The sequence below is a fragment of the Xenopus laevis genome, chromosome 2S (genome assembly GCF_017654675.1).
Source record: "Xenopus laevis strain J_2021 chromosome 2S, Xenopus_laevis_v10.1, whole genome shotgun sequence".
Classification (NCBI taxonomy): Eukaryota; Metazoa; Chordata; class Amphibia; order Anura; family Pipidae; genus Xenopus; species Xenopus laevis.
Genome location: NC_054374.1, coordinates 132,637,457 through 132,661,781, shown reverse-complemented (window position 1 = coordinate 132,661,781; position 24,325 = coordinate 132,637,457). Strand labels below are relative to the sequence as shown.

Genomic DNA, 24,325 nt, shown 5'->3' with positions numbered 1-24,325 from the left:
TGTGTCCCTGCCCTTATGTGTTATAACAGTTTTGCTAATGAAGGTGAATTATCCCAATTATCACAAGAGACTTGCTTATCTTAAAGAGTTACAATTGTATATTTGCATATCTTATATTGTTCCAAAAGTGCAGCTGCTGAGTGTTCTGGGCACTCAAAAGAAAGCCTCTTCTTTAATTAAGTTTCAGAAAAGTTGTATCTTTTTCTTGCGTCAGTGCAGATCATCACAGAGAAACTCGGGACATTTCAGTAAGAAACCAGAACTGCAGGCTAAGCTGTTAAAATCTGGACTGTCTTACAGAAAAATGGCACAGTTGGGAGGTATGTGTGTTATAAGAGAAGTTGTTTATGACAGAAAGCCAACTTGTTTCTTGTGCTGTCTTTGTTGCTAAATTATAAGCCAAGATTTAAAAATGTAAACAATATAATTTACCACCATGTTTCAAACCTTTGTTACCCAGATGTTGTTGGACAACATCTACCAGATGCTTTAACCCTTATAGAGTTGCTTCTGCAACATAATCTAATGATAATTTTCTCAGTTGAAATCTCTACCCATAGGGATTCCACTCCATCCCCAGTGCCATCCATGGTTATTTCTTCAGTGCATGGCTATAATTCAGGTTTTACACACAAAGACAAACACCTCCACCCCTTTTTAATCCCTTTCAATTGTATCATAGTTTTTAGCGCATGCAAATAACTGTAGCTCTTGCATTTTACCTGACAAACTCTGTGAAAAAGTGCCAGCATACAGAGGAGGATACTACTTTTAACTCTATTTACATTATTTTATAAAAAAACTGACATTATTTAATGGACCATTAGATTTAAAGTTACTATTAGTCTGTTTTTCTTGTGACAGAGGGATCTCCATTAGTGATGGGCGAATTTATTCGCCAGGCACGAATTCACGACGAATGTGCGCGATTCGTCGCCAGCGAATAAATTCGCGAAACGCCCGCGAAAATTCGCCGAAAAAATTCGCCGGCGTCAAATTTTTTCCCGAAAAAAACGGACGCCGGCGTAAAAAAACGGGCGCCGGCGTCAAAAACGGGCGCCGGCGTCGAAAAAATGGGCGCCGGCGTCAAAAACGAGACGCCGGCGCTGTTTCGCGAATTTTTCGCCGTTTCGCGAATTTCGCGCAAAATTCGTGAATTTTTCGGCGAAGCGAAACGGCGCAAATTCGCCCATCACTAATCTCCATAGCTGGTAAACACTAACAACTAACAACACTGCCCAGTCTACCTTAGCTTCCCTATAGAACTCTAGCTCCCCTCCTTGCCTTTTAGCCTCTAATCTCTTAGCCATTGTTTCCCCTAGCCCCTCACACCTTATTTCCATTTTTTATCTTGTATCATACACTGTAGACCTGTAACAAACGTTTCACCTGTTAGGAGCAGGCATTTGGTTAGCTAACCAGAGATAACTATGCCATGCACTTAGTCTGAATTGTATCTTCTCTCTGTCAATAATCTTGAAGTTTGTGGAGTCTCCCAAAAGTCTCATAGTATGAAAAAGCATGAAAACTACCATAGATGAGATTGCACGGGCCTGTTATAGTGTGAGATAGCATGAGGCAACTGCTTTGTGTGCATTTAAAAGGTTGCTTCTTCCAAACTCTGTCCTCGCTGCTGTCAGACAAATGAGCACTAGAGCAAAGCAAGCACTTTACTATTCCATTATTTCTAGTGCTAGATTAATCTGAGCTAAGAGGGCAGAGGAGGGCAGAGTGTATTCATTCAGAGCTGCTCCTTTCCCAGTGGAAAGTGTCAGTGAGCACAATAAAGCAGACATCTACAACTATTCATGAGCTTACAAGTATTCCGCTTATGGGAGCTTGCCGAAAATGAATAGGGGTACCAATACATACTGTCCATCAATATGTGCATCCATAGGCCATTTCCATAGAACAAAAGTTGTTATTTTATGTTCAAACCTTAAGTCCCAGTACAGAGATGTTGACAGATTCGGCAGCTAATTGGGCAGTGTATGGCCCTACGATGGACTTCCTCAATAAATATCTCGCCAAGTCTATAATTAAGACTGTGACATGATATGCTATGATATTGAATCAAATTTTGTTCCTTCAGTGTATAGATCTTACAAACCTAGAATACAAAATTCAGACTCAGGAGAAGTTCATGGAAAGACTTGGACTAATAGGGCCACACCCTGACACCCTAAATCTGAGGACAAGGTTTTCTGAATGAATAAATATACTTGCACAGTATGTATATTTGCATGGTTCCTATCATATTATTTTGTTCCAACATATGTAAACAAAGCTCTCATCTATACCAAATACAAAACCACCCTCTATAAACACACTCTACCAAAGCCAATTATGTTTCCCACCTCTTCTGGCAAAAAAATACCAGCCTTGCTATACCTGTTATCTTTCTTCCCTGTTAATAACATGTTGACAATCCTAATATTGATACATCTATAAAACTTCCAGATGCATCACAGGGTGCCTAAAAAATGGCATGCTCACTTCCAGTGTTATCATTAAAAATGTACTTTGCTTTTCCATTGCATTTTAAAATGGAAGATTCAAAACTCTGCTAATTGTATCATTCTGTTCAGTGTCTTGTGTCCAATCCAGAAACTGAGTCAGTAACAGTTGGCATAAGCTGGCGGGCGACAGTATGTGCAAATAAGGATTTACATGTACAGTAGGCTCAGTTGCTTTGTGAGGAGGAGGAGGGAATATGGTTGCTAAATTGATAGATTATAAATCACAGATAGACAAAAATTAAATCTAACATTTAGGGGCACATTTACTTAGCTCAAGTGAAGGATTAGAAGGAAAAATACTTTGAATTTCGAAGTATTTTTTGGGCTACTTCGACCATCGAATTGGCTACTTTGACCTTCTACTACGACTTCAACTTCAAATCGATGGTTCGAACTAAAAATCGTTTGAATATTCGACCATTTGATAGTCGAAGTACTGTCTCTTTAAAAAAAACTTTGACCACCTACCACCTAAAACCAACCGAGCACCAATGTTAGCCTATGGGGAAGGTCCCCATAGGCTTTCTAAGGGGCACATTTACTAAGCTCGAGTGAAGGATTCGAAGTAAAAAAAACTTCGAATTTCAAAGTTTTTTTGGGGGCACTTCGACCATCGAATAGGCTACTACGACCTTCAACTACGACTTCGATTCGAACTAAAAATCATTCGACTATTAGTCCATTCGATAGTCGAAGTACTGTCTCTTTAAAAAAAAAATTCGACTACCTACTTCGCTACTTTAAACCTACCGAGGCACAATGTTAGCCTATGGTGACCTTCACCATTACTTTGTTAAGGTTTTTTTGATTGAAGGAAAATTGTTCGATCGATGGGTTAAAATCCTTTGAATCGTTCGATTCGAAGGATTTGCTGTAGATCCTTCTACTTCAATATTCGAAGTCGAAGGATTTTACCTCGAGGGTCAAATATGAGGGTTAATTAACCCCCGATATTCGAGTCTTAGTAAATGTGCCCCCACGTAATTTCTGAATCGAAGGATTTTACTTTGATGGTCGAATATCAAGGGTTAATTAACCCTCGATATTCGACCAATAGTAAATGTGCCCCTTAGTGTTGTTAAATGAAATTGCTGTACAATAGAAGGTTGTGCTCTTTACACTGTTATCAACATAATTTCTGTATACATTGTAGTATTTAATGGGCCTGGCTGATTAGAATTGTGTTTGATGCTAATGTTATTGATAGGGGAGAAAGATAAAAATATAGAAAATATTTAGAAATATAGAAAATATAGATGGTATTTTTTTTTCTAGAAAAGATGAAAACCCTATCTACTTTTTCTGCTTGTGTCTCTGTGTATATTTGAAGTGGTTGTTGTGGCCCGAAGAATCATTTAGGCAATCAGAAGATTTGAATGTTCACGGGATATATAAATATATATATATATATATACACATACACAATGAGCTTTTTTATAAAACCTCCGGCAAGTTTGTAAAGTTCATGGAGAAGCCCCCTAGAAGCAAGAAGCTAATATGCTCCTTATCTCCCTCCATGTCTGATATATCTCAGATTCATATTTTAGCTTTATCAACTGTTTGTCTTGCAAGCACATACTTTCGTTTTAGTTCCCTTTTGAGTGTGTCTGTATGTGCTTGTATCATTCTTCTCTGTCTTTCTTTCTACTCTCCCACTCTTTTTCCCCTCTTAATCTTCTCAGCTCCTGTTCCCGTATTCTCCCACGCCATTTTCCTCTGCTTTTCTCTATGCCCCTATTTTTTCTCATTTTCTATAGAAATAATGCCTTAATATAGCCCATAAAAATATATATTAAGCCAATTTAAGTATATATCATAAGGAACGTCAGAGTCATATTTCTGTGTATATGGTTGAGGTAATAATCTGTGCTTCTGTATACTGTTACTTTACATGTAGTAAGGTTGCTCTTCTATGCTGGGATGGTCTTCTTATCCTGGGAGTAGCATAGGACTTAGAGGCAATCCTTCACATTGGGGAAAAGTGCTCAAGGTCAAGTGCCCCAGTCTGACATTACCTGCCACTTAGCACAATGGTGGCAAAAATATCATCAATAAAATTAACTGTCATTAGGGTAATAATGATGCCACCCTGGATTCTTTTTCTAAAACTAATTCCTCATTATCCTATATGGTAAAATAAAATAAGGTCTCAAACATGCCCAAAGTAAATCATTCTAACCCTGACGATACAAGTTTAATCAACAACAATATCAGATACATTTCATATCTGATTCCCTTCTTCAGGAAAGTCTATTAACCCCCTCATGTCATTAGGGTGGTAATGATATACTCTGGCCACTTCTGGGACCTTATTTCATGTTAGCAATAGCGATGTGCGAATTTGTTCCGTTTACGCTTCGCCGAAAAATGTGCGAATTTTGAGCGAGATTCGCAAAACGGCAAAAATTCGCGAAACGGTGCCAGCGTCTCGTTTTTGACACCGGCGCCCGTTTTTGACGCCGGCGTCTGTTTTTTTTTCGATGCCGGCAAATTTTTTCGGGCAAATTTTCGTGGGCGTTTCGCGAATTTATTCGCTGGCGGCATCACTAGTTAGCAAGAATGAACAGAAATTAGGTTTCAGAAATCCAAGCCTCGTTTTTTATCCCCTTTATGGCATGGGGTTAGTTAAGTTTTTTTATAAGTGGCCCTATAAGATTGGGACCCTACAGCTGGTGTGATTTGCAACCATTGCTGACAGATGTAAATTTCAACCGCTGGAGAGCAGGGAGTCTTATTTAATTGGCCAGCAATTCACCTGAAGTTCAATAAATTAATATAATACAGAATGTATTACCTAAACTGATACAGATTCAAAAGTATGTGTTGTAAGCCCATGAAAATCCTCTGGCTGCACAAAAGTCACACACTTCCCTATCTTGTGTATTATAGAGTCAGTATTAAAGACACATACAGATTTTGTCATGAGAATGTGAATTGGTAAAACAGGATACCAGCAGGTGTTAAAGCGGAGCTGCAGTGGCGGAACTAGTGGCGGAGCAGGGGGTGAGATTGGACCAAGGTACGCAACCCCTCAGGCCCCCCCCAGCAGCTTACTTACACATAAAAAGCAGTATAATAAAAGTCCTTTGCAAAGTAAACATGAACCCCAAATTATTTTTTAATTTAAACATCCATGTCTGTTATAAATATATTTAAGAATCTGATCTGTCAATCATATGTTGCCTGTGGGACAGTCAGTTACTTTCACTTTCCATTCAGCACTTCCTAGATGTCATTGCACTTCTCGCATTCCCCCTCCTTCATCATGGTCTATAATTGTGAAGCCAGTGCATGGGCACAGTGGCGGAACTACCGGGGGAGCATGGGGTGCGAGTGGGCCAGGGCCCGCACCCCCTCAGGGCCCCCCAGTAGTCCGCGTGCCGCTGTGCGGCGCATATTCCCGGCCAGTTCCAGGTGTACGGAGGGGGGCGGGGGCCCGGCTGCGCGTCCTGCCCCCCTCTAGTTACGCTTCTCCATGGGCACGGACTTTAGGTCACCCACTCTGGAGCATAGACAAGATTTTGGGGAGATACAAAACTTGCCTTAATAACAATGTCTACAAAATGGCTCCTGCTTGCTTGTTGTGATTGTGAATTTCAAGATTGAAGGCGACAATATTTAAATAATTTATAAAGCAGAAATAAAGTTTATTTGACTAAACTAACAATGTTAGAAAAGGATTTGGAATTAATTCTTAGGGTGACAGGTCCCCTTTAAGAAAACAGAAAATTTTGTCACCCTAGGCCCAGGCCTTTGTGGACCTCATTACTGATGTGCTTTGGCAGTCTTGCTATGCGAAACTTTTGTATTATTTAAAATGAAACAACTGATGAGAAAACAGCTGAATGGCCAATCCATGAAGAAATATCTTAAAAGAATATAAAATAGGTTATTTTATGTTCTTTTTCCTCATAATGACTATGAACCAATTGGTCTAATATGTTGTATCATATTGCACTTTCATTTCTACTATCACGAAATTAATAAAACGTTTTGGTTTAAGAAAAAAGGTTATAAAATAGGAATATTACCCACTACAGTTCCCAGCATTCTCAGCCAGCCACTTCTGCTCTTTAATACAAATGATGCCGATAGATTTAGTACATTCATCTTCTTGGATTCATATGTGTTCTCTTTGGAAAGGTGAGAGGTGGCAGCCCCTATGTGTAATCTATTCCTTTGCACATTTGTTGAAAATTCCAAATGTTGGCCTGCCAACTGTGCTGCCACACTGGCCTATAACATAAATGTCTTAGTGCACATATTCTCTATAGATTGAACATACATGTATAAGATCCAGTGATATATGAGGCACAATGATGGCTAACAGAGCAATTACACAAGGTCATACAGATCTTGGAGCTCTCACGGGAGATAACCCAGATATGGATGTGACCACATGCACTAGCTGAAGGACACACATACATGAACAAAAATAAGTCTTTCTGAAAGAAATATTAAATCCCTATGGCATGTGTCATTGTATAATACAAAGCACCTAGTCTGCCCCACGTTTGCCTGGACCAGGTGCTGACCACGTCTGTGTCTGCAGTCAGATGTCCGTAAAGCCGTACCCAGCAGTGACTTTCACAAGCATCTCTCAGATCTTTCTGCCACTCACTCCTAAAGCAGCTCAGGCATTTGAAACAGCTGGTTGCCAAAGGTGCAGTAATGTAAATCAATGTGTTGGCATGTGAAAAGGAAAATAATCCATATAGTTCTTAGTATCATTCACAAATCTGGAAGCCTAGTTTTAACTCCCACCAGCCTCCAATACCTCTAATCTAGGCCCCGAGATTTTATGGGAGATACTATGAAGTATATAAGTAGTGCCTTGGTCACATGAGCCCTGCCGACCCGCCTGCTCCCAACCTCTCACGATTGCCACTCTCCCTTACCTCCCCTCGATTGCAGTTCCGACGGAAAAGAACAAAGTACACAGGGGGAGGGGGTAGTTAGGTTGTGGTGCTAGCATGTGCAGGGGCCCAAATGATTGAGGCAGAGGAGTAGGGATATGTGGGGGCCCCTGAGGTAGCAGCCCCAATGGGCCCAAGCCCCCCAGACTGACCATGATGAGCTACTTTTTCTCTATGAGTGGACAGAGTATAAACGTTAAAGAGTTTAAAGGAGAAGTAAAGCTTAACTAAAGAAGTAGCTAGAAATGTTGTACATTATGTTTTGTGCTTCTGTACCAGCTAGACTGATACCAATGTTATTAATAGGGAAAAAAGATAAATATATAGGAAGGCCGGTATTTTTTTCAAGAAAAGGTGGCAACCCTAGTACCAGCCCAAGGCAACCACAGCCTTTTAGCAGGGAAGATCTGTGTCTCTAAAGATGCCCCAGTAGCTCTCCATCTTCTTTTCTGCTGATTCACTCCACATGCTCTGTGCTGCTGTCACTTACTGAGCTTAGGGACCACTCACAATATACTGAATATATAGAATGAAAATGTCACAATATAAGGCTGATTAGTAATTAACACACATAATTACTACATGGCAGCACAGAAAGCAGTGCAATTAGCATAAGAATTTAATAATCAGCCCTGTAGCATCAGTTTATATTGCATACAAACCTAATTTGCTGATTGATAATTTGTGATGACCAGGGCCGCCTTCGGCAATCACGAGGCCCTGTACCGCAACATTTTCTGGGCCCCCTGGTCCCGCCCACACCAAGCCCCACCCCATATCTCGCCCAACCCACACATACAGAGCTAAAACATTAAACCCCCCTAAATTATAAAAAGCCATTGGTGGCCAACCCCACACACACAAGTTATTAAAAGTCATTGGTGATCAGGGGCCCCCTGCAAGTAAAAAAAAATACTGATAGCCTGTGCCCCACACAAGTTATTAAAATACACTGTTGGACCCTCCTTTAAGTTTAAAAAAAAAAAATTGGTGGACAGCCCCTCCCCCCAAAATTTTTAAAAAAATAGCTTGCCAGAGCTAAGGGGGGCCCCGGCCATGCTTCACTTTCTTGATAAGCCGGACCCCCCTGCTGTCAGGATGCTGCAAGCATCAGAAGAGAACAGTGTCGGACTGGGATGCCAGGGGCCCACCAGAAAACCTTAGATCTTGGGCCCACTGGAGAACTGTAGACAGTGGGACCACTTTTCAAACTATTATTCCTCCTCTCCTCTCTCAAACTCTTTATTCTCTTAGTCTTGTATTACTTACTTCTACTTCTACACTATATTCTTCCATTATTAAGCATTGTTTCCCCATAAAGAAATAGGGAATGACCATGAAATAGGCTAAATGGTTAGAAGCAAGAGGGTCCACTGACACCTGGGCCCACCGGGAGTTTTCCTGGTATCCCGGTGGGCCAGTCCGACACTGGAAGTGAAGACTAGAAATACCATACGTGCATGATTTTTCTGCTATTCAGTTCTCTGTATCCTCATTGGTTGATTAAGTTTAAGTCCCGGTAAAGCTGCATTGGGATTGATAGGCTGGAGGCAGGGCCGGAACTAGGGGTAGGCAGAAGAGGCACGTGCCTAGGGCGCAAAGGTGGAGGGGCGCCAGGCACATACCTCTTCTTCCGCCTTCCCCTAGCTCAGACCCTTGCTTCCTCACAACGAGCAGTTCCTCCTCTTCAGCGCGTACCTATGCTCTTCCTCGCACACGCGCTTGTGCACGGGCGTTGAGTCTCCACGGTCGGCAGCAAGCATCCTCATTATGCACTTGTGCGCACGTTCGTGCTATTGCGCAAGTGCACGCAAGCACTTCCGCGCATGCGCAAAAACGCTTGGGGAGGGGGGGTGACGTAGACGGCTGGGTTGCCTAGGGCGCCCAGCCGGCTTGGCCCGGCACTGGCTGGAGGGGAAGATCCTACTTCACCTATCCAATCCCTGTAAACTTAATCAACCAATGAGGTTACAGAGCACTGAAAAGGTGAAAAATCATGCACGTATGATCATACACGCACCGGAGCTCCTGTGCTCTTTTCTGAAGATTTAAGCCCGCTGACAGCATGGGGGCCCAGCTAACAAAGTAAGTGAAGCATGGCCTGGCCCCCCTTTTACACAAATACCTGTAGGGCCCAGTACAACTGTCCACCCTGTGCCCCCCTGATGGCGGCCCTGGTGATGACCTCTAAGCTTAGCTTCTCAACAGCTGCTCAGAGCCTACTGAGCATGTGAGTGTCACAGACACTTTCCAAGATGGTGACCCCCTGTGACAAGTTTGAAGTCCTGGATCATTGCTGCTATTGACAAGCTAAAAATTTAGGCTGGTGCAATAAGTTCACTATATAAAATATGCAATTTTCAGCCACATTTATTTTTAGGGTTTAGTTCTCCTTTAAAGGAGAAGTTTAAGTGCTCTTGAGCACCAGGAAGGAACTTGTTCCTGTATCAGTTGGGATCTCAATAAATGTCACATACTGTTGCACACTGCAGTGTTGCGCGAGTACCACTTGGGAATATGGTTTCCAGTGTTTTTACTCTTCTTCAAGCAGCAAGGGTACCAAATAGAGCAGAAGCGTTTGAAGCAAGTGTTGGCTGTGCTGTACATAAGGTAATGCCATCAGAAATTTTGGGGCCCAGTACAAATTATCTGCCCCCCCCCATCCCAAACACAAGCATGCGTTTTTGCTATGCTACTTGTGTCCGTTGCACAAGCAAAAAACTAGCAGTGACAAAAGGTTGAACTTGAGTGATATGTGTATGTGTTGTTTTTTTTTAATCCCAGCTACTATGGTACAAATCCACAAATCATTTTACTGAAGAGGAGGGGTGTAACTTTTAGATTGTAAACTCTTTTGTGCAGAGGCATCTTTTCTTTTTGTTTTGGTTATTGGTAGTTTGTGTGTCTTTTTGTATATTTAATTTATATGCCCATTTATTTTACATTATTATCATTTCCTCTGTTACTGAATATCTATCTATCTATCTATCTATCATCTATCTATCTATCTATCTATCTATCATCTATCTATCTATCTATCTATCATCTATCTATAAACCTGTGTACAAAAACAGCATTGAAACAACTGGAACCTCTCCATAAATCAACCATTACATACATACCATGACTGGTCTTTACTGGAAGTAATCTCAGCTTTACTGAAAGACCAGACACTAGAAAATCCTGTAGGGATCACAGCAGTGCAGCAGACTAGTTCCTGTTTCCACCAGTAGGAGGCAGGCAATATGTGCAGTTAGTGTAGCTATGAGAAAAAGCTTAACAACTATGTCAGTATCATAACTTAAAAAAATACATTGCTTATTCATTTTCTGTTTCCACTTTAATGTTTATTACTCCTGTTTCCAATTTCTCATATTACCTTACTGTTTTCAATTCACAGTGCTTTAGCAGCTTCATTTAGCTGCTTGTGAGAGCTTGTAGTTCAACAGCATCAGGAGGGCTTGCAGTGGCTTATGCCTGATTTACCAGGTCTAAAACTGGCAAACATTAGCCCAGGCATAGCAACCCATAGCAATTAACCCGATGTTTAATTTTGAAAAGGTGAATGGTAAATGTGGCTTGCTGATTGGTTGGTATGGGTTATTAAAACTTTAACAAATTAAGCACCTATAAAAATGAACCCCTTACATCAATGATAAACACTATTACACACAAGGGTAGTTTGGCTCATGCAGCTGTGCAGTGCTATAGGGCTCTGTACCCACTCAAACATAGTCATGTAGTTGTCACACTGTAAAACAAAATATTCTTTCCACCCAGCACTAGTCACAATCCAACTCCAGGAAGATTTCTTCTAAATAAGCATTGCTTTCAGATGTCCACTGCCCAGAAATAATAATGCATTTATTAAAAACAGATTTAAAGAATTATTAGACATTCTCCAAAGAACATTGAGGGCTTTTCTCGTTATTCTTTCCTGCATCCCCAAGTGTGTTGGCTACAGAATAAGAAAAACATGCAAATACATGAAAGGGACATAATACTGTTGTGGAGGTACAAAGATTGCTCTGGAGGAGGATACTGCTCCGTCGCTCCCAATAGGGATGTAGCGAACGGCGGAAAAAATGTTCGCGAACATATTCGCGAACTTGCGTCAAAAATGCGAACGGTTCGCGAACGTCGCTAACCCCATAGACTTCAATGGGAAGGCGAATTTTAAAAGCTAGAAAAGACATTTCTGGCCAGAAAAATGATTTTAAAGTTGTTTAAAGGGTGCAACGACCTGGACAGTGGCATGCCAGAGGGGGATCAAGGGCAAAAATGTATCTGAAAAATACATTGTTGACACAGCGCTGCGTTTTGTGCTGTAAAGGGCAGAAATCACACTACGTCACTCAGGTGATGTTTCTGGACACGGAATGTGAAAAAGCTCACACAGCTAGGTGGCACTTGGTTAAAGACTGGGCAAACAATGCCTGCAAGGGCAACGTATACAGTAGTGGGTACGGAATATATTATTGCTGCTGTAAAAACATCACTCAGGTGATGTTTACGGACACGGAATTATTATTGTTATTTAGACAGAATGTGAAAAAGCTCACACAGCTAGGTGGCACTTGCATACCTCCCAACTGTCCCTCTTTTGACCACTCAACCCCCTGTCCCTCTTTTGTACTGGAAAGTCCCTCTTTTCTCTGAACTGAACAGCCAGAAAAAAAACAGTTTCTAACTTAATTAGCTTTTGGCAGAGAGCTCAGAACAGCTAACAGGTGCAAATGAGATACTTTGTAACAATTTTGACTCTGGTTGGTGCTGGTAGTGGTGAACTACTAGGAGGAGCAGCACACCAGTCCCACTCCCCAAAACAGCTAGACTAATAGCACTGGGCTCTTACAGTAGCAAAGTAAAAAAAACAAAAAAGAAAATAAAAGCAGTCCTTACAAGGACTATTGGGTTACAGGCAGCAGTCAGCAGATGAGAGATCAGCAGCAGGACAGCTGCCCACAGCAGCTACATACAGAGCACTGCAGTAGAAGGTAGATTACTAGCCAGCAAAGCTACCTAACCTAAAATGTCCCTCAAATCCCTGCAGAGTTCTGTCCCTACAATACAGAGCAGTATCAAGTAGATTACTAGCCAGCAAAGTTACTATCAACTGTCCCTCAAATCACTAAACAGCTCTCTCCCTACACTAGCTCTTCCAAGCACACACAGGCAGAATGAAAAAACGCTGCAGGGCTTCAGTTTATATATGGAAGGGGAGTGTTCCAGGGGGTGTGGGGGTGGTCCAGGAGGGAGAGCTTCCTGATTGGCTGCCATGTATCTGCTGCTCTGGGGTGAGAGGGCAAAAATAAGTGCCAGCTAAGGCGAACCCAAATTGGCGAACGTCGCGCGACGTTCGCGAACATTTGGCGGACGCGAACGGTCGATGTTCACGCAAATTAGTTCGCGGGCGAACAGTCCGCGACATCCCTAGCTCCCAATGCTACTCCTGCCATCTTGCATCATCCCCAGGTATATAAAAAAGAGCCATTTAACAAAAATAAAATCTTCCTCTTATAAATGTCAAAATACAAATGCACTAGCATGGGGTCTGCACCTCAAGCGACAGGAGGGTCAGAAGTTCCCTTGATCTCTCCAGAGCCAAGCAAAGTGCCTTGAAAATGGAATAGCTTACAGGTATAACCAGAGAATTATCCTGTAGAGAGTAGGTGCTGGAATCAGGGACAGGGAGCCACCCAGATTTCTGTTCCAAAAACCGATGCAGCTGTGAGTTAAAACCTAGCCCCTGGCCACTGTTCCACAATCTTCTGCTGCACCTTATGCAGAACATGTTAACCCCTGACCCACTGGCCCTACAACAAAACTTTGATCACAGCAGAAGTTGTCAGATAAAAATTAACTTTAAGGGTAAGAGCACACGCTCAATAGTATTTCGAAGTTGCCCAAAGTTGCCTCGCGAGGAAACGAAGCGTGTGCCATGCCGCAGGTGATTTTTAATTTTAGCCAGCACAAGACAGAGGTAAGGCATTTGGGGAGATTGGTCGCTGCAAAGATGAGGCGATCAGTCGCCAGGATTAGGTTGTCTTAGATAGGGAATGACCTTATCTCTGTTCTGATTTTTATGCTGCAAGAGAAAACTTATACACACTTAAAAAAATGAAATAGCAAATGATTTTGGGTGAGCAATCTATATGTTTACCTCAAAATATACAGATCCTTTTTATCCCCACAAATAGTAACAACTACCAGCTTGGCAGAATGGGTGTTTTACCAACACACACATTAGTAACCGCAGACCCCAAGCATGCTGAGGGAGTGCAGAGTGGGGGCCTGTCGATGGATCTAAATAAATTCCACTTTCAATCTCTGTATACAAAATAGATCATTCTGAGGTCTAGGTATAGAAGAGGGGGGACACTTAAAGGGCATGTGAAGGCAAAAAAATAAAATCCCATTTTTACTTTCTTTATAGGGATACTGTCATTTTCAAAACACATCAGTTAATAGTGCTGCTCCAGCAGAATTCTGCACTGAAATCCATTTCTCAAAAGAGCAAACAGATTTTGTTATATTCAATTTTGAAATCTGACATGGGGCTAGACATATTGTCAATTTCCCAGCTGCCCCAAGTCATGTGACTTGTGCTCTGATAAACTTCAGTCACTCTTTACTGCTGTACAGCAAGTTGGAGTGATATCACCCCTCCCTTTCCCGCCCCCCCCCAGCAGCCTAACAACAGAACAATGAGAAGGTAACCACATAGCAGCTCCCTAACACAAGATAACAGCTCCCTGGAAGATCTAAGAACAGCACTTAATAGTAAAAGCCAAGTCCCACTGAGACTGCTGATTCAGTTACATTAAGTAGGAAACATAACAGCCTGCCAGAAAGTAAAGTCACATGACTGGGGCAGCTGGGAAACTGACAAAATGTCTAGCCCCATGTCAGATTTCAAAATTGAATATAAAAAAAATCTGTTTGCTTTATTGAGAAATGGATTTCAGTGCAGAATTCTGCTGGAGTAGCACTATTAACTGATGTGTTTTGAAAAAAACATTTTTTCCAATGACAGGATCCCTTTAAGTATATATCATAAGAAACGTCAGAGTCATATTTCTGTGTATATGGTTGAGGTAATAATCTGTGCTTCTGTATACTGTTACTTTACATGTAGTAAGGTTGCTCTTTTGAGAAATGTATTTCAGTGCAGAATTCTGCTGGAGCAGCACTATTAATTGTTTTGGAAAAATACATGTTTTTCCATGACAGTATCCATTTAATGAAAAAGAAACCTATCTCCAGTATACTTTATTTAAAAAATGTGTACCTTTATATAAGAAACCTGACTGTATGCAGTGAAATGCTCCCTTCATTTACTGCAGGGGATAGGAACTGGTAGTCCCTAACTGCTGAGCAGGGAAACAATCATACTTATGAACAGTAGGGGGAGCCCTGGCCTTATTTCCCAGCCATGCATGACTCAAGCAGATTTGTTTGTTTCCCTGTAGAGCAGTCAGTGACTGTGTAGAGATTTGTATTGGATTTTATTTTTGCTTTGTCATTCCCTTTACTGTTTCCAACTCCAGCTGCAGAGACGAAGATCTTGGAGTCAGATTTAAACAGATAAACTGGGATTCTATCTGGAGGATTATTTTGCAATAGCCACTGGTTCTGCAGAACAAAAACGATAAAATCCACATTAGATTACATGACGACACAGGACCCAGTGCAGTCTGCATATTCTGATTATTAATCAGTCTTGCTGTATTGGCTTCTGGCAGATGTTATTTGACTTGTGCTGTTTTGATAATTTATGACGATCCCTAAACAGCCCAGACCACACTGAGCATGTGCACAGTCTTGGTCTTGCAAAGATGTTTAACAAAATTACAAGACAGTGACCTCCTGTGGTCAACTTTGAAAGCATAAATCATTTGTTTGATTAGACTTGTGGTGCAGTAAGTTCATGTTTATGTTTAGTATACAAAATACAGCATTTCTAGCCTTATTCTATAGACGTTACTTCCCCTTTAAAGGAGAAGGAAAGGCAACAATCACTGGGGGGTGCCAATAGTAAGTAAGCGAACACCACTGAGTGGACCTCCTGCTTCTTCTTTCACATGAGTGCACATGCACAGTTGAGTGAAAACAAAAAAAGACGGCTTTTCAATCTACCGCTCAAACATCGGCCACAGTATTTTAGAAGCAGCAGAAATTGATGATCTCTCTGTGATGCTCGCTTAGAAGAACCCCAGGCCAGGGCAATTTTCAGCTAACATGAGCACTGGCCAGTCGGAGTGCCTAACAATTGGCAGCCACAAATGATTTTGACTTTCTCCTTTAACAATATTTTCCTATGGGGGTCTCTGGCATCACATAAAGCATCAGCCAAGATATCCACATGTTCTGCACGGGGTGCTGACTGCAGCAGATCTTTGCTACAGGCACAAGAGAAAGCACACTGGCAAGAAGGCAGATATTATGGGGGTGGAATGACTCAATATTTTTGATGTCAGTATCCCAGCACACAAGGAGGCAATGCACTAAGAGAAAAAACAGTTGCTTCACTGAGTCTGAAAGCTACTAAAATGTTGTGTTTGAAGTAGAAAAAAATGTTCCAATGCCTTTTGACACAGAGCAGATTTCATTCTTTGGAGGGGGGGGGCTAAGACTTGTTAAAGTACTTGGATAAATGCTTATTTGCTCCCTTTTTATCCATATAAACAAATGCTTACATGTACATAACTGTGTCCAAGTTAAATTCTCCCTGTATGTGTAAACAACACGTAACTCCCAGAAAAGCGGACAGTATTGGGTTTCTTCCCAATTTAACCCTTTCCCTCCTGCCAACAATGTGGATTCTCTGGGTCATGGAACTTCTTTTACCCTCATATTTTACAACAGGAGGTACATTATTTTTTTCTAATACTCAAAAGTCATGTGGCATGTGACATCACTGAGAACTCATTATAACTGATGACATCACTCAGCACCAATGTTAAGGCTATTTATGGCCCGAGGTGAGCCCCGGGCCCCCTAGTCCAACCCTGCACTTATGTGTTGCCATCAGTAATAATTGTTGGAATAAATACTCTGTGATGAATAGAGAAAAACTGTAGGGTAGCAATATTTATTACATTGTGTGCACACTGCAAAACAACCTCCTTTACAGCTCCGGTGCCCATGAGTTCCTTAGCCCAGTAGAAATTGTTAATCCTGTACTGATGGAATGCATTGCTTATCAGCTTCACTACAGTGGAACTGAAATATGCCCTAAGCCATATATGCTGTCCTTGAGGTTAATACAGGGCACTTAAGAAAAGTGCATTCTGATGGGCTGCGCTGGCTCAAAGAAACATTTCATAAGCTTCTTCTTGTTAAAGCGAAAGGCCTGGCTGCATTAATTTAGCCACTTATTTTAAGTGCCATGGACTTGTACAACAACACCCTGAATTATTACTATTATTAAAGTGTTATAGCCTTCAGTCTTTCAGTGACTTTGATTGGGTAACAGAGTGTGTTTACATAGACGCTTAGACAGTGTTTGACAGCTGTATTAGCCACACACACTTGAATGCACAGCCCACCGAAACAGGTGCACAATGTTTGCTTGGATTTAGAACTAATGATCATTATAGCAGACTAGGCAAGACAATCAGTTCATGCAGTAATGGAACTACCTGGTGCGGGGCCTGGGTGCAGTCCATGCAGCCCCCCCATCACAAGCAATGTTGTCAGCGGATTCGCACTTGCGCGATCCGTCGGTGGGCCCTGGTGCAGTTGCACCCTTGGTAGTCCATGTGCAGATTTGTTAACAGATAAGTAAACCTTTAAGAAATCACATTTAAAATTGTTCAAGGTGGTTTTCTAAGCATTTACATTTTTTCCATTTCTGAGCTATGTAAGTTTTTATAAACTGCTGATATAATGAATTGTATAACAACAGCACCACCTGCTGGTCAGTTCTTTTAAGAACCTTCAGATGCCCTTTCCCATCTACTTCCTGAGCAGAGAAACATTAGAACACTTCTGTGTTTTCCTTCTATAGATATGTCTGTGACTGTACAACCCCAGGGACTGACCAGCAGGTGGCACTTTTGTTGCAAAATTTATCATATTGGCAGTTAATAAAAACTTATTTAGCTCCGTAACTGAAATTTTTTTTTTATGTAAATTGTAAAAGTGCTTAGGAAAGCACCCTAAGCAATTTTAAATTATTTTTAAGATTTATTCATCATCTAAATGAAAGATTAAAAGGCAGCTCTTAGCTTGTCTCTAGGATCCAGAACATACCACATAAAAATGTCCAGATTAGGAGTAATGGACTAAGGGTCTGGCCACATGAGCAGATTCGGGGAGATTAGTCGCCCCAGCGACAAATCTTCTCTACTTCGGGGCAACAATCTTCCCGAACTGCCTTTCCCTGCCCTCTGTCGGCTAAAATGAAAATCGCCTGGGGGAAGGCACACGCGGCGCTTCGTTTTCCGAAGTTGCCTCATGAGGAAACTTTGGGCGACTTCAGAAATCGAAGCGCTGCGAATGCATAAAGAGTGAAAATAATTCTCGCTATTGCTTTTTGAGCCCATAGGGATTAAAGTAAGTGATTTAATTAGAAGACCAAAGCAACCAGACCTTTCCTTAATCAGAGGAGGCTTATGATAGCAGTCATGTTACTGTGCTTACTTGTGTTTGTGCATGCTTGCAGTGAGTGATAAGATCTTAAACAGATATTGCAAGAAAAAGAAGAGAGCAATTACTGGTGAGAAAATAGCTTAATGGGTCTATAACAAACTAGCAGGCTCTTTCTGAGAGATGACAGAGTGCATAGGGTATCGTCATTATGAGAAACCTACTTCCTAGTGATGCCAGTACTTAGAGTGATGGCATACCGGGCTATTTGGGGAACTTTTCAGCCACATGTCCAAAGTCATTAACTGATAATGTTTCCTGGACTAAGTATATGAACACTAGATTACTACGTCTTAAATGAATCCCATCTCTGAGAGATATAGTGTAGGAAATTAACTTCTTGACAAAGCCCAGCAAGCAATCTGCCATTTCTAAAATTATTAAAGCACCATAATAAATTGTAATTGGAGAGAAAAGGTTCAATCCTTATGCAGCAGCTCCATTATTATTAGGGGCCCAGGTTCAATTCCTGTATCAGTTCATTCAATACTGTTATATACAATATTAGATCAATGCTGTCCAAGGTTTTCCATGATGTGGACCAGTTATTGAAAAAAGTCTGGAGGAAAAAAAAGTGGGAATACGGCAGGGCATGACAATGTCATGGAAACCCTGCATGTGGACCGTCAACTAGACAGTCATATATTAAACAATTAAGAAACATTATATTAATATTTTTCTTGAGCCTTACTGAGATACTTTAGAAAATGAACTGGTGAACACTAACGGAACTACAAATCGATAGGCAGATCTGCCCATATCAATAGGAAGATTGATCAAAAATATCACACTTTATGTTATATTTAAACAAAGATATATACTTTCATCTCACAATACATACTGTATACAAAGAAGGTTAAACATTTATTTGGTATTTTGCCTTGTCCTGGCACTCACAGGAGCAATGCTCCTACATACAACACATGTTCACTGTCTCTGGATGAGAAGATATACAGTACCCAGAATGAGACAGTGAAAGCCATGTTATCAGAGGAGCAGCAATCGCTGCGATCCTTTGGATGTTAAAACACAGTTATGGGTCCTGGGACCTTTGTTCTTGCTGTACTTGAAAGCTTAACCACCAGGGATATAGTAACACCTTTCTCTCCCAAGAATCACTATGTTGAAAAGCAGATTTTTGATATCCAAACTTATTTATAGCAATTCATTAATAATAGAAATATTTTTACCTTCTTCTGACGTATGAAAGAAGTTTTCTCCAAACCACGCACGGATGTCTGAGAGGCGCCTGGTTCTGCCCATCCCAGGGCACAAGCTATCAGTAGGAACTTGAAGACCAGAAGCTGTGTGAGGGGGCTCCACACTGGGTTGTTCCTCCTCTCCATCTGGGGTATTCTCTCCGTCTCTCTTCTCCTGATTTCTACTGTGCTCAGAAGCTGAGTCTGGAAGCTAGAAATAAGAGCATAGAAGACTGAATAGTTTATCTTCTATTTTAAATATTAGAAAAAATTGCATTTTCACACATTTTGACAAATATTACCTTTGTATCCAATCAATACCTTAACACCAAACTGACCTGTTAATTACTTTATATGACTACAGACATCTCCCCTCTCTAGAAACCTCGTCATGGGAACATTTAAGGTGGCCATACATGTAAAGATCCTCTCATTTAGCAAGGTTGCCAAACGAGCAGATTGTTTACTGAGATATCGGGCTGATCTCAACATCTGCCTGATTTTGGCTAGATATGGGTCAAGAAGGCCTCTCGGAAGGCCCCATGCATTAGCTAATAAGCTATCTGCCGGCAGCTTTTATCAGCCCATTCATGGCCACCTTTACTTGTCTACCTCAAATCAGTGCCCTAAGTCATTATTTTACAACATTTCTTATTCTCCTACCCTACAAAGCTTTAAATATTCCAGCCAAATTCACTGGCCAATCCTACACACAAATCCCTTAATTACAAAAGCCTTTAACTCCCATGACATACATAAGCAAAATAACTTATCATGATAATTCTAATTTTGTTCAGTCAATGTCTATTGTGTCCTTATTAACTACCATCAACATACCCACTCAGTTAAGTCTTCATCATTTACTCATCCAGACTGTAACTTGTTACAAATTCAAGACCACATTGTCCTCCAGATTCTCCAGAAATATCAATATTATAAATTGGATTGTCCCAGAATTTTCAAAACCGTGTCACAGTAATCCTCAACAGGTAGCAGCCCCCATGTCAGAATGCCAGCATTCAAAGTAGTAACATGTCACCCAGAGAGTAGGTTATGTATTCAAGTTATCTTTTCGTTTTTATTGCATGTTGTGCATGTTTTACCTGCAATAAAAACAAAAAGATGATTTAAATACTTCACGTACCCTCCAGAAATATCACTGAATCGCCATCTAGTGCCATGAGGTTTTGAGCAGTAATATAACAGTGCAAAATTTGTACCAGTGCCTCCTGTTTACCCCTCCTTACTGAACGTCATACCTCCTTAAAGCAAGCCTTGAGGGGGGACCAGGCATCCCTTTCTCTGTCACTGTTTTCACCAGGATTCATAGAATCTTTTCCTTTTTTATTAATACGGACTTCCTTTCTTCAATATCCTGCATTGTATCTTACTCTACACTGTGGATTTTATGGCTCTCTGGATTATTGTAGATTTCATGGCAGCGATGTCCATCATTGAAAGAATGTTCTGTCATTATCTCTATTTGAAGTCAATTATTTTCAGATACTCATATATACTAAGTGGCATCAAGCAACCCCCCCCCCCCACTGATAGAAAACTGAATGTACTGTATAATTTTACCCCTGTTTTGTTTCGTTTCCAAAAATGGCTCTAGGCTTTATGCTAAGTGGCAGGTGTTCGGAGTGTTACTGCAGTCAGGTGAAATAATATGGCAGCAGGAGCTCAATATCAGCAAAATGTCATCATGTTTGATAAGGCTGTAGATAATGTGTATGTGTGTGTGTGTGAGTGTGACACACACAGAACACAGAACAAAAGTAACAGCACATTCCTTTCTCCTCAGCTGTCACTATGTGTCATACAGCTATTTGCACAATAACAGTTTAATGCAGTATTTCAGTCTGACATGTGTTCCTGAAGGGCTGCTACATACAGTGCAAGATTCATGCATTGGAGATGCGTCCTTACAGCTTTAAGAACACATATACATACACACATTATATTTAAGGCACTGCATGGCTTTGTTTTAGTTACTAATTTTTGTTCAAGCAGCAGCAAGCAGTAGCAAGCAGTAGCATGTATGTATATATTTATTTATTTATGTATGTATATATTTATTTATGTATGTATATATTTATTTATGTATGTATTTATTTATTTATTTATTTATAGTATAGCAGGCTACTTATGCCTGCAGAACTTTACAACTGCACTACAATAAATTAATAGCACCAACAGGGGCTCATATTAAAGCATTTGCCAGCCATAGAAATTGCACCTGGTAAAATCATGCAAAAATACATTGACAAGCATTTTATTGCCTATTTTACCTGCATCAATTACATTGTTGTTAATGATGGTGAACACTGTTTTTGCCCTTATAGTCTGGATCATTAATTTGTGATTGCTATTGCTGTTGCTAATGGTTTCCTCTGATTTTCTATGACTGTGTCAGATAATATCGTCACTTCACTGGTTAAGCCCCGTGGCCTAGTCCTCGTTTGCACTCACTGTTTCAAGGCTGTCTAACCGGACAATAAAAAACTGGCACAAGGACATAAAAATAAAACAGATTAACATTTTAAAAAGGAATGTTGGGATGAGATTATCCCAGGCGATATGTAACTATATCCTTTTAGCACAATGTACTTCAATGTGCCCTTGTGTGATTGAAAAAAAAGTTATTCATTTTCCATATGGGCACATACTTAAATGCAAGACTTGGCTAAATACCTCCATATAAGCAGTTGCTGTCTGTGTCTGCATGGGAAAATACAGAAGTAGACGGGATTGTGTGGGATGGGCGCTCTAGAGATCTGCCTTTAGCACTGCCTAGCACATCACATTTCCAGCTTTCCCACACAGCTTATAGGAGCAGAAATGTCACTCATCAATATACATTGCAATGATGGAAAAAAAGATCAAGAGGATGGAGAGGGGTTTTCATTCATCTGTATTTTTCAACCATTTCAGTAGAAACTTCTCAAACATTGTTTTCTAGTTGTTACACCTAGGGGCACATTTACTTAGGGTCGAATATCGAGGGTTAATTAACCCTCGATATTCGACTGTCGAAGTAAAATCCTTCGACTTCGAATATCGAAGTCGAAGGATTTAGCGCTATTCGTTCGATCGAACGGTCGAAGAAATAATCATTCAATTCGAACGATTCGAAGGATTTTAATCCATAGATCGAACGATTTTCCTTCGATCAGAAATTGGCTAGAAAGCCAATGGGGACCTTCCCCATAGGCTAAAATTGAGGCTCGGTAGGTTTTAGGTGGCGAAGTAGGTGGTCAAAGTTTTTTTTAAAGAGACAGTACTTCGACTATCGAATGGTTGAATAGTCGAACGATTTTTAGTTCGAATCGTTCGATACGAAGTCGTAGTCGAAGGTCGAAGTAGCCAATTCGATGTTCGAAGTAGCCAAAAGATACTTCGAAATTCGAAGTATTTTTTATTCTATTCCATCACTCAAGCTAAGTAAATGTGCCCCCTAAAGAAGAACTAAACCCTAAAAATGAATGTGGCTAAAAATGCCATATTTTATATGCTGAATTTATTGCACCGGCCTAAAGTTTCAGATTCTCAATAACAGCAACGATCCAGGACTTCAAACTTGTCACAGGGGGTCACCATCTTGGAAAGAATCTGCAACACTCACATGCTCAGTGGGTTCTGAGCAGCTGTTGAGAAGCAAAACTTAGTGGTTGTTGCAAATTATTAAGCAGAAAATTAGGTTGGCCTGTAATATAAGCTGATGTTTCAAGTCTGATTATTAAATTCTGATTCTAGTTGCACTGGTTGCTGTGCTGCCATGTAGTAATTATCTGCTTTAATTACTAATCAGCCTTATATTGTGACATGTATATTCTGTGTGTACTGTATATTGCGAGTCGGTCCCTAAGCAGAAAAGAAGATGGAGAGCAAGTGGGGAATATTTGGAGACACAGATCTTCACAGACACAGATCTTCACAGAAGCCCAAAACATAATGTATAACACTTCTAGCCTACTTTTACATGATACATGATACTGATACATTCTGGTTTGGTCATTAAAGGAGAACTAGGGCTTAACTAAGCTTTAGTTCTCCTTTAATGATTAAACCAGAATGTATCAGTTACAAAATAAAACCCCATTATCAGTTTCGCCTCTTGGGCAGATGCACTGTAACAGTGTTAACAAGGAATGGCTAATGGATGATGGTTACTGTGCATCCATTACCTCAAAAACATAAGGCACTGAGGGGGTATGTAATAAAAGGCACTAAGTTTGCCCAGGAGCAGTAACTCACAGCAACCAATCAGCAGCTAGAATTGACTGGTCACCTGTTTAAAAGCAAACATTTTATTGGTTGCTATGGGTTACTGCTCCTGGACAAACATAGTGCTTTTTATTACATATGGGGGTAAGAAAGAATAGGAAGCTTGTTTCATATTTCTTATGGTGGTCATAGCAATGTGCTAAGGAATAAAACCATGTGGCCATAATGCTTCCAAGTGTAGTTTATTATAGGGATGCACCGAATCCACTATTTTGGATTTGGCTGAACCCCCGAATCCTTCTCAAAAGATTCGGCCGAATACCAAACCGAATCTGAATCCTAATTTGCATATGTAAATTAGGGATGGGAAAGGGAAAACATTTTTTACTTCCTTGTTTTGTGACAAAAAGTCACGCGACTTTCCTACCCGCCCCTAATTTGCATATGCAAATTAGGATTCGGTTCAGTCAGGCAGAAGGATTCAGCTGAATCCGAATCCTGCTGAAAAAGGCCGAATCCTGGCCGAATCCCAAACCGAATCCTGGATTCAGTGCATCCCTAGTTTATTATATAATTACTGAGTCTACAGACAGATTATCACTTACTCTATGTTGCACTTGCACAGCTATTTATAACATGTAATGTATTCATAGTTATGTGCAATGTATTGACAGTGCACAGAAATCAGTCTAGTACATGAATACTTAACATTCCAGTTCATCTTAAAGACCAGTAACTTTTTATAAAGTAAGCCAAGATTAATATCTCGCATTCCCCAATCACCCAACTCCTCTCTGATCCAGTTGGCACA

The 24,325-nt window shown here is 40.7% G+C and overlaps 1 protein-coding gene across 1 annotated transcript in view; it reads right to left on the bottom strand.

The window, feature by feature from the left end:
- Positions 1–24,325, bottom strand: part of arhgef25.S (Rho guanine nucleotide exchange factor 25 S homeolog) — a 150,444-nt gene that overhangs the window by 101,057 nt on the left and 25,062 nt on the right. The window contains exon 2 of the mRNA XM_018250087.2: positions 19,279–19,498. Coding sequence (XP_018105576.1) covers positions 19,279–19,498 — 220 coding nt within the window. The remainder of the gene's footprint in view (positions 1–19,278; positions 19,499–24,325) is intronic.